Source organism: Chrysoperla carnea, chromosome 5, assembly GCF_905475395.1.
Source record: "Chrysoperla carnea chromosome 5, inChrCarn1.1, whole genome shotgun sequence".
Classification (NCBI taxonomy): domain Eukaryota; kingdom Metazoa; phylum Arthropoda; class Insecta; order Neuroptera; family Chrysopidae; genus Chrysoperla; species Chrysoperla carnea.
This window is the reverse complement of record NC_058341.1, coordinates 1,567,672-1,579,928: the sequence shown is the minus strand read 5'-3', so window position 1 is coordinate 1,579,928 and position 12,257 is coordinate 1,567,672. Positions and strand designations below refer to the sequence as shown.

Sequence of the window (12,257 nt, the reverse complement as noted above, 5' to 3'; positions counted from 1 at the left end):
ATTTTAGACAAGAATTAAAAACTTTTGAATTATCAATTTCTCGATTTTCATTCAAAAATGATTTTGAATTCGATTATCATTCGACGTGATTTTTTCTTTATCTAAATTTTTTCTTATGCATGTCATCAGGGAAAGTTAATTGTTCCTAAAGACCTGTCGTTTAAAATGTGGATCTATCGTTTTTTAAGTCCCGATTTATAAAGAGGTCCTTTATAATCTGTATGCCTGTCATTGTAGTTATTAAACTAATTGGGTAAATCTACCCGATTTTGATAATCAATGCTATGAGTTTTGGCAGAAAGCTAATTTTTATTTAAACGGTTCATGTTAAAGTTGGTTTAAACAGTAAATAAATAGGCAACTTGTATGTCATATAATTTATATATGTATACCATAGTTATGCAATTACTTGACAAACACTCACATAGACGTAATACAAATTGCCTATTTATTAATTGTTTTCATACGCAACTAACTCAGATGTCAAATAAACACATTTCTTTTCAGTGTTTAGCAAAAATTGAGCGGTTTATTTCATTTTTCTTAATCTTTTACATCTTTGACTAAACTATTTATAAAATAATTGAGAAATTACCAAACTTTAAGAACTAACAACAATAATTCTATCGAGATTTTCATCATAGTTAAATCAATCCCCGCTTGCATATCTTGTCCACCCAATTGGCAGAAAGCTAATGTTATTTAAAAGGTTTTTTTCGTTGTAAAAAATACAAAAAAAGGAGTTTTTCGGTTCCGAAACAATTCGCACGACTTTCTGCAATTGGTTTTGGGACAATTTATTTCTACATTGTTTTCATTGGTGCAGACTAATAAAAATTAGAATTTTAACGTTTTAACGTCCTAAGCACATTGTAAAAATTTCAACTTGATACCTATTTTCGTTTTTGAGTACTTAATCTTATTGACAGACGGACAGACAGACGACATACAGACGACAGACAGACAGACAGACAGACAGACATACAACCGGAATTGGACTATTAAAGTGATTTTATGAACACCTATACCAAAATTTTGTTCATAGTATCAATATTTTGAAGCGTTACAAACTTGGGACTAAACTTAGTATACCTTAGCTGTATATTTCATATAACTATAAACTAAATTATACCTAAATTTTGTCGTTTTTGCTGTTGTGTATCTTGATACATCGTATAATCATCTTCAACAACACCTAGGTTCTGACGTTTTACATCTTGATAGTTCGTATAATCATCTTCAGCAGCACTTAGACCTAGACCTAATGTCTGTTGTTGTGTGTTATTATAATCAGTGATCATTGTATCTTGGGCATTGTAATAATATTCATCTTGTAACGATTGTTGTTGAATATTAGCGTTTTGTTGTTGCATATTTAATACGTTTGTTATATTTGTAACATTTTCTTGGTCTTGTAGTTGTTGTGAGGTGTTCATTGTTGTTGGTGTATATTGTGGTAATTGTGGTTGTTGCTTCTTAGCTGTGGTGGTAATTTGTGGTAAGGTTCGTGTGGTCGTGGTAGTGTTTGTACTACCCGTATTACTAGTCCATCGATCACTAATCACTTTTTGTTGGCCACTAATTGTTGTATTATAATTGTTTGTTGTTGCTTGTTCCGTTGCTAATTGTTGTTCATTTGTTTTCCAATCAACCTAAAAAAATTAATTTTACAATAAATTGATATTAACTTTCATAGCATTACAGCCTTTCACTTTCATAATCTGAGCCGGATAAATTTTTAAAAATGGAGTACAATACTCTTGAAGACACCCCTGATGAAGTATCATCAACAATTTTCTTTTTCAAACTCAATTTTTAACTAAATTTAAAGGAATAGATTTTCCATTAACATTATGTAAGGTCCTTTGATAATTAAAAAATAGGTAGCAGAAAGCGGGTAGTCTAAAGAATTAATAAGTACAAGACTGATCTCGATAGAAATAGTGCTTTAAATTCGAAAATAAACCAAGAATTTCCAAATTTTGATTATTCAATTTGATGATACAATTAATTAAAGTTAATTCAAGTATACTGTCGTTGCCATAGTAACTAGAACTAGTTCTAATTAAAAAATTTTCTTTCCTAGAATTTTTCTCCCTCTACTATAAAATTTTTGGATAATCCAAAAACAAAGTTTTTTATAATACATACCTCCGTGGTAGCCATTGATTGGTTGATTTGTATTTGTCCTGGTTGTCCTGGTAAATTATCAATCGATTGATATGCGTAATTATAGTCTTCATTGTATGTCTCTCTCGCACTAACTGCACCCGGTCGTATATAAAAATTATTATATGATTCATTTTCAAAATCATTTTCGGCGCATTCAGCGGACGCGGTACGCTTCATAAAATTGTTACGTCGTCGATTATTGGCACTGCGGTGATTTGGTTGTGGGAGTTGTCGTCCTGGCGTTGGTGGTAACGATGCTGTTACTTTATTATTGCCTGCAACATTTATTTTTATCATGAGAAACATTTTGAAAATGTTCGTTAAATGGTCAAATTGTTAATTAGGTGAAGAAATTGCACCGGGATACATCCCTGGAACACGATTTTAGTCGATATTTCAAAAACTACTGGCTCAATTGAAAAAAATACCTGATATTTGTATCTTTTGGGTCAAAATTATTTTAGAATAGGATTTTTGTCCAAATTGGAGGCCAAAAGTTTGCTCGATTTTTTTTGTAATTTTCTTAAGGGGTAACCCTTTGAAAAAAATCGAGCAAATCAGAAAAATTATTTTGTTCTGGAATTGAATGAAACTTAGTAAATATGATTATTTTGACCCAAAAAGTAAAAAAATCGAGTCTATTTAACGATTGGGCTACCAGTTTTAGAAATTTCGACCAAAATTCAGTACGAAATCTGGAATGTATCAAAAAATGTTTGTAATGTGTTATATGAATAAATTAAGCTACTGATGATGGTTGCGTTGCAGTCGAAATATGGTTATTTAGCCTAATGTAATTCTCTATATTTACCATCTTATTTAATATATACCAAAAAGCCCAATAATCTTAGGCTATAAAGGCTTGCATATAAATTTTAGCATTCAAACTTTAGCTTAATTTTACGTTATTAACTAGCAATTAGTTGGCTGAGCTACTCACCTATTTGATTCTGTTGTGGAATACGTGGTAAAAATTTTGGCGTTGTTGATGGTGTAGCTGGTAAACTGGCACCACGATGCGTAACGGATTCTGGTGTACGATAACCATCATAATTATAATTATTACTACTACCATTCTCGACGGCATAATCTACATTATCGGCGGAACTTTGTCTACTACTAGAACGTTTATATGCTAACATTTTACGGCGACGTGCGGCGGCAGCGGAAATATGTTGTGGATATGGTGTGTACTCACTGGAAGGGTATGTTTCATCCTCGAAACTTCGACTTGTATATGGATAATTATTCTTCTGTTGATAATTATTCTTATCACCGATTTTAACCGTTGGTATTTGGGGTAACATTACTGCTGCAGTAACATTTCCAACACCGGCAGCCGCTATTGAGGATCTGTGCGTATTTATACGATTTTCATGTTGTACCCCAGTTATATTAGGCACAGTAGGTAAATGTTTGGAGCCTTTCTTTTTATTTGGTATAAGTCCATCAGTCTGTTGTTGATAATATGTGCTGGATGTTGAATATCCTCCGGAATCCCATTGACGGTCTTCTTCATCTTGACCATATCTATCGTCTTGATATGGATACGAAGATGTATCGAAATATTCTTCGTAACTTTGATTGTAACTTTGCATACTGAAAATACGGAAATTTTTGATTAATCAATAGAAATTTCAATTGGTTTTTTATGTGAGGGGCCACAATTCTCCGGAGCACCAAGGCAATGTTAAAATCAGACGATGCCGTTTCTTTTAAGTCTTCATAAATCAACTTGGATATCATTCCCTTGTGTGGGGCCCTTCTCTCAATAATATTGGTCTTTCCTCCCTTTTTTTGAAGCCTTATTTAATCAACTTAGAGCTCTTCTTATTTTCAGTTAAAAAGATTTATCCCCTGGCTAAATAAATTACTTTTCTAACAAATTTCGCTTCTAATAGATTAAGTATTTCGTAAAATGTTTTATTTCTTTTTTTAAACTATAGTGAAATTTTCTTAAAACTTTATGAGTATACTTTCTAAAAGTAATACAATATTAAACATAGAAAGAGATAGAAATTTGATAGTTTGATATAAATAATAATGGTATAATTTTCTTGGTACATACCTTGGAACTACTTGTGGTTGTGTATTGCTTTCGGCTGTGGAGTAATATGTACTTTCTGCATAATACTGATCATCGTATAAGGTTGTTTGTCGTTCTAAACTAGGCCGTCGTGAGGACATACCTAAAATTAATTAATCACAATATTAATTTTATTATCCTAAGTTTTGTTGTGAAATATCTTGGGTAACAATTCGGAACATATAGAACTATTGCCCCGAGGAAAGACTTCGTGCTACTTCGCGAAAGTGTGGAGGAGCTTCTAATATCGACTCGAAAATTCGATGAATACGGTAAATACAGAAGTGAAGTTTTATCATCGTTTTGTCGACTTGCACTTGGAAAATTGGTAGAAATCTAAAAATTGTGTGGATTTATTACTAGGTTCGACAATTTTGTGTGAATCTCAGAACTTTTTAGATGGTTTTTTTGGGACGATGTAATTTTAAAGAGTTCAAGCATCAATTAAATTAGATTTCTACCAAGATTTGGAAAAAAGCAAAATAAAACGTTTTAGGTTTTCATATTTTTGATATCGATTAAATTTATACGTCCTATGCTTTACGTTTTCGGATCATAAACGTGTTGAAGGTAACGCCCTTATACTTTCTTCAATTTACGGATTCGTCGATTAAAAAAGCAGGTACATTAAAAATATTGTACAGTTGGAAATGTTTTTCATTTAAAACTTTTCCGTTCAGTAAAATAATAATATAAATTTTAAACGTCAAACGTATTACAAAAAAGAAAAACCATTCTACCCATATACCATCGTGACAACTTCAAATTTTAATTACGTTATAGCAGCAGCAATAGTCTTGCTCATTGTATAAAAAAAAACATAGACATGGCGTACTTTTAACATTAAATTTACTCCCATTAGACATAGATAAACTACCGAATCATTCTTCTTGCCATATACCGTAAACGTAGTTATTGTTTTTCCCATTACCTTGCAAATAGCACATAGAATATCGAAAATGTACAAAGCGTAGAAAATGAAAAGTTGTTATGTAATATTTATGTAGTAAATATACATTTGTTGGAATTTCAAGAAACTAAAAAACATCTTAACTATATGTTAGCCAATAGAATGCCAAAACTAACTGGCTAAAATTAACGACTTTTATTAAATTTCTCCGAAAAAAAGGAACTTACGCATACGAAAAGCGATTTTCTCCGAAATTACGCATCCAATCATAAAATTAATACGATTTTTGTGTTTTTTGGGTCAAAATTACCTTATAAACTAAGTTTAATCAAAATTGGACTCAAAAACTTTTTCTCGATTTTTTCGATTTTTTTGAAGGGGTACCCCTTAAAAAAATTGCAAAAAATCGAAAAATTTTTGTTGTCTCCAATTTCGATAAAACTCAGTTTATAAGTTAATTTTGATCCAAAAAATTCAAAAATCGGGTTTATTTAATGCTTGGATACATAACTTCCTAGATATTTTCAAAAATTTAATTCAATGTTCGATTTCTCGGATCAATTTCAGGCACCGATGCCAAAAAATAAAATGATTAAAATATCAAAAACTGGATTATTTGATATTAACTAAAAACCTTTTAAAGATGTTCAGAAGTTTATACTACTTGCAAAGTTTATACTACTTTTATAAAATTAATTAAGTGCTAGAAATAATTTTGCGAAAATAGCACGATGCCATTCCACCTTCAATATACATTGAGTTCTTATGTTTGAATATTTATTGGTCTGATTCTCTGGTGGTTGTTACGTAATAGTTTTCATATAAATTACACTCAGTATTTTTTATAATGTACAATGTTTTTCATGTATAATTTCTTGATAAACTTTTCTTCATAAATAATTCATCATAAGTACTCTAAGTAAGTATAAGTAAGTAAGTAAGTCGTTCCTACGTTCCGTTCATTCGTTCATACCTCGTGCTCGTCTACTAGACGGTGTTTGATTACTAGCTGGATAATATTCTGTATCTGCTGAATATGAACTCTCCATTGATTGTTGTGGATAAACACTACCATATGTACTACCATACCAGGAACCATCTTGGCTAAAAAATCACCATAAAAATATTAATAATAAATATCATAATGGATAAAATTTAATTCTGTTACCTTTCTTCCGTTTCCCATGCATGTTTCGTACGCCTTTGGATTTTTATGGAAAAAAAAAAAAATTTAATTAATAATTTGATTAATTTTTTGATGTGTCAAGAATTTATTCTAAGGAGAATTCATTTGTAACTCCCGCACCAAAAAAGTGTCTGTGTGTCTGTCTGTGACATCGTAGTGCTTGAACGAATGAATCAATTTAAATTTTTTTTGTTTCGTTTGTAGGTAATTTAATGGAGAATGATCTTAGCTATTTTTCAAGTGAGAGTTAAGGATTCCGTACTCAGTAACAACTAGAAAAGAGGTGATGATCCTCAAAATCAGTTCCGTTTGGAGAAGGCTCTAAAGAAAGAGGTAATTAAATGGAGAGTGTTTTTAGATATGATTCAAGTTCTAGTTTAGGGTTCAGTACCAGATAATTTGTCGCACTTGTTGATTCAGCTAAGAGAAAAGTTTGGTAATATATTGCCGGTGCAGATTTGCATCGGATAACAGGGGATGGATAACATCCATATTTTCCCATTAAGCGAGAAACGAGGATTTAAAAGCTCTGAATAACAAATATCTCTAAGTCCTTAGTCAGAGGAGGTATAATATTCACTCGACTCAAATGACAATTTTTGTGAAATTGATTTACTTTCTATATTGTTTGAAACTTCTATCTTTTTGATAATCAATCGTGTTTTATTTTTCAATAAACATTGTAACATCCGCCTTTGAAATTATCGAACAACCATATAATTATTTTCATAATTACATTTAATTGCTTTCTCAATAAATATAATCTGTTTTTGATTAGAAAAATAAAGTTGGTCTCTCTTTTACAATAAATAATAATAATAATATTATTATTTCTAATTGATTTAAACTTCATTTTCCACACAAAACACAATCTCACAATCTTTTTATCCCATCTTTCTACAACTTAAATGATATCAAATAAAAGAAATACCTTTTATTTTTTTGTGTTACAAAATGAAAGATGAAAGTAAAAATTTAATTAATTCAATGCTTTTATGATTATAAAATAAAATACATTACAAAAGTAATTATTTTTTAATTTTCTTTGTCTTCTCATAATTGTCATAATATAATTTTATTCAGGAGATATGGATATGTTGTGTATACAGAATGTGTTAGGAACTGCTGAAGATAACGAGATGTGTTTTTTTTTTTAATAGGGAATATTCATGAATTTTTTTTTTCGCATAGCCTAACAAAATGTATGAAAATATCGTAAAAGAAGTCGCCTTATTAGCTCAGTTGGTTAAGGTGTAACCAATTCCGTTCGCGGTATGCTTCGGGTAGCGGGTTCGTTAAATTAATTTAATTAATAGTTGTGATGGGCTAGTGTAGTGCATGATATATGCATGAAGGAGGTGCACTCAGCCTCTGAAATTGAGGAGCTGTTAAATGAAATTATCAGCGGAAAGGTGGTTAAACACATATATGGTATCACAATGGCCCCTATACCCTAAGTGTGTCCTTCGTGGATAGCCAATATTTGACCTAACCTACCTAACCAATCGTAAAAGAAATGACAGAAAGTGAAAAAAAATTAAAATCAGGAAAAAAATACGAAGCTTTTAACCTCCGAACAAAAAAAAATAGGTGTTATAAGTTTGAACACTATGTATGTGTGCCTGTCTGTCCGTGGCATCGTAGCGCCTAAATAGATGAACCAATTTTGTTTTTTTTGGTTTTTTTGAAAGGTAATTTAATGGAGAGTGTTCTTAAATATGTTTCAAATGCGAGTTTAGGGTTCCGTATCCGAAAAATTTGTCCAGAAAATTATACAGTTATTTCAAAGTTTTAAATTTTCATTTCCGTCGACAGTCCCTATGATATTTTTTGGAAAAAATGTTCGAGTGTTTTATATTTTTGATTTTGTATTACAAAAAAACAGTAAATATTTACTGAGACTTTCTGTATGAATAAATTTTCATCCATAAGGTAATTAACTTAAAAGGTGAAAAATGTAAATTATTATTTTTTTCCAGTTGTTACATTTCTGCTTATCTTTACTACATATTTTGTGTCACATATTTTTTCTGGGAATTTCTTTTCATTATTAAAACATACCTAAATTCATATAAATATTGTTTTTTTGTAATCTATTCAATAAAGTCCTTGTTTGGCTGCCTATACGAGTGTGCCCTTAACCTTAATTACATGTGACTAATCAAAAGAAATTAAGGATAATAAAAATAAAATAAAAAATACTTCTCTTTATTTTATTTTTTAATTCTATTCCACACGTATGAAATAATTAAGAGTGGACGAAAATGGGAAAAGGATATAATGAGATAATTTGTTTTTGTCGCAAATCTATAGAGATTTTTTTTTTATGGTACTCAAACAAAAGTTTTTCTATTTTGATAAATTTTAATTCATTGTGTAATAAAAATGATCATAATTAAAATTTATTCGAGTATGATCAACGTCTTCTCTGGAGGATTGAAAGCTTAACGAAAAATGTACCGACAATTCATTTTCGTTGATTTTTGGAACTGTGTTCCTTATCGCATGTTATCGTTCTGATTTGTTTGTCGGTTGGGAAGTAAAACGATCATTTTTACCTAGGTCACCCAGGAAACTAAAACTTTTTAACTCATTTCAGCTGGCTATGAATTTTGAGAATAATTGAAAGTAAGATATCAGAAGTTAAAGATAATAGAGATAATTTAAAGTAAGTAACAAGGAAATTTTATGTTATGTTATAATAAATATCCTGATCAAACTAAATGTAGGTAATATACGTACATATTGAGTTGACCACTAAATCAGAAATATGTCTTTTTTAAACTAATACTTCGCCCTTATCAAGATTTTTCAAGTTTTGTAATAACATAAATGTGAAAGAAAATTATTGAAACAAACTAGAAATTTTGTTTGTCGGAATCCCGAGCCATTTTTCGGTCTAGCTTCTGGTCTATTATGAATATGTATTAATTTAGAAAAGTAAATGCTAATTTAAAACAGAGTTTTTGTATTTAAATTCGGATTTCTGTTTTTTTTTTCTTCTCTTTTATTAAAAATTTCTACATGAAAGATTATTAAAGTGATTTTATTCATTTGGTATTACTCGTATTTGGTAGACAACATCGAATTCCTTAACAATTTAAACTGTCTAATTAAAAAGTTATTCTATCAACAAAAATAAAGTTACCTATGTTGTAGAATAACTTTTGAAGAAGTTTGTTTGTAACAAAATACACAAAAGTTAAAAAAAAAACATTTTGTTTGAACGTCTCACGAAACTTCCATACACATACTAAAATCTTGAGTACAGGATTTAGAAATGGAAGTCTTTGTGTCAATACAAAATATTTTACGGATGTAGGAGCCGCGGGTAGCAACTTAAAGATTAAGGTATTAAGGCATGATTGAAATCAATTATCAAATTTTAAGGGGGAAGGTCATGGAAGCCTTTAATCAATTGTAGAAAGTTAAAACTCGAATTTAAGTGCATTGCTCTTATACAGAAATCTTAAAAACGACATATTTTCCAAGTTTTTAATAATTTTCACATATTAGCAATGACATAGAAAAGAAGAAAACCCAAGTGTCTCCGTCCATATAAGGGATGTACGAGCTGGTTAGATTTAGGGTTCAAATTATTTTTATCTTATTTTTAACTTTCATAATGAATTTTGTTATAACTTCAAGAATTTAGATAAAAAAATAAGAGTAAAATTTTCCGATATATGCCTTGGTTTTCAAAATATCGAAAGCTGAATATTTGAACAAAATTTTTAATTTTCCATATTTTGAAATATACGTCAGATATCGAAAAATTTTATTTTTACTTTTCGTCTTACATCGTCAAGCTATAACATAATTCACCAACAAAATTGAAAAATTATATATTTTTTAGTCTGAGGCCACGCTCCTACATCCTTAACCAACATTTAACACCGATTCGAAATAGCGTCAAGAAGTTAATATATCGTTAAATTGTTATTTTTCGTAGTAAAAGTGAGAATTATCGGATTCGGCTGGACTTGGCTTTTTTTATAGAGGAATTGTAACATTTTACGCGAGTTTTTTAGAGGAATTGTAACAATTTTTGCGAGTAGAGTCTTCTTTTGATTTGTATATTCATCGGTTACGGAAAATTTCCCATCATAAATGATTCTACAACTCCTTTACTAAAAATTTACTTTTGTCACAGATTTATTTCAGAGTGGGGGGTGGGGGAGTGTAAGAAAGATTCATATTCATGTGATTTGTTTTTCTTTTGTGCAAAACAATTTTGATACATGATTTTTTGTTTTTGACTCATGTGTTTTGAAACATGCAAAATGTCAGACAACAACAAGTTAAAATTAATAAAAAAAAAAATGTGGTAAAAATAATATTTATTTTAATTTTCAGAATATTATTTTCATGTATTTTTTTTTCTAGTACCGCATTTTCATGTTTGATATCAATCATTTTGATTTATTTATTGCGTGTGTATCTGTTTTTGTTTTTAATGTGTACGAATGTTAAAAACAAGAACATATAGCGAAAAATATTTAGATTATTAAAATGTATTAAATATGATGGCAGTGATGGACTAAACATGGCGATTTAATTCAGGAATTCATTCATTTGATTCAATTTCATATCTGACCAATTCAGGAAATATTTAGATATTATAATGTAGTGATGATGGACAAAATATGGCGAAATAATTCAGGAAATAAATAATTTGATTCCATTTCATATCAGACAAAAGAGAAAGACTCGAAACTTATAGCTTCGAATATAATAATTGAAAGAGAAATTGGGGAAAATATTGTCAAAGTCGCCTTAAGGATGTATGAGCATGACAACAATGTTTGATTTAAAGGCTCAAAATTTGTTTGTAGGTAGTCTTTTACTCAAAGAATATGTGGTTAAAATTTCAGCTTAGGTAACCGTGCAAATTTTTAAGAAAAAAGTCATTAAAAATCGATATAAAATACATTGGCTCTTATGGAGGAATCTCAAAAAACGACATATTTTGGAAGTTTTTGATAATTTTCATTTGGAATGAATGAAAACAAATTTAAAAAAAAACTTTTTAATAGAAAGTAAACATATTAGCAATGAATTAGAAAAGAAAAAAACTAAGTGTCACCGTCCATATAAGGGATGTAAGAGCAGGGTAGATTAAGGGTTGAAATTATTTTTATCTTATTTTCAACTTTGATGATGAATTTTGTTATAACTTCATGAATGTAGACGAAAAATAAGAATAAAATATTTCGATATGTGTCTTGGTTTTCGAAATATCGAAAGCTAAATAATTAAACAAAATTTTCAATTTTTGATATTTTGAAAATTAAGTCAGATATCGAAAAATTTTAATCTTACTTTTCGTCTTATATCGTCAAGTAATAATATAAATTTATCATCAAAATTGAAAATATCTATTTTTAAATTTGTGCCCCCACTACCATGCTCATACATCCTTAAATTTCTTTTCCTCTACGAAATTTCTTATAATCGGAGAGCGGAGGTTGGTATCTTTTCTCTTTAGTGGATTTGGAGAAAGTTGAAAATGTGAGATTACTGTGATTTTCTTGAGATTCTGAAGTCTGAATTCTTTTTTTTTTTATTCGCTTCAGTCCGATCAATAGAAACAGAGATATTCAAGAAAAGGTCACCAAAGAAAACAATGTACATATACATTGTCCCAAAATCAAGTTCAGAAAGTCGTGTGGACTTTTCGAAATCGGAAAACTATTTTTCGCTGTTTTTTTACAACGAAAAAAACCTATTTAAAAAAAAATTAACATTTACCGAACATTTTCCGGATTGATTATCAAAATCCAGTAAATTTTTATAATGGGTTAAACTAAAAAAACTTCCCAAATTGTAAAATGGCAAAAATGTGAGCTGAACTAATTCCCAAATTAGAATTAATCGATTTCAATCCAACACTAATATATCTA

General features: G+C 29.6%; 1 protein-coding gene across 1 annotated transcript in view; it reads right to left on the bottom strand.

Moving 5' to 3' along the window:
* Nucleotides 1-12,257, bottom strand: part of LOC123300715 (protein unc-13 homolog B) — a 367,411-nt gene that overhangs the window by 302,609 nt on the left and 52,545 nt on the right. The window contains exons 8-13 of the mRNA XM_044883344.1: nt 6,337-6,369; nt 6,142-6,272; nt 4,241-4,361; nt 3,113-3,771; nt 2,152-2,447; nt 1,133-1,652 (exon numbers count right to left, since the gene is read on the bottom strand). Coding sequence (XP_044739279.1) covers nt 1,133-1,652; nt 2,152-2,447; nt 3,113-3,771; nt 4,241-4,361; nt 6,142-6,272; nt 6,337-6,369 — 1,760 coding nt within the window. The remainder of the gene's footprint in view (nt 1-1,132; nt 1,653-2,151; nt 2,448-3,112; nt 3,772-4,240; nt 4,362-6,141; nt 6,273-6,336; nt 6,370-12,257) is intronic.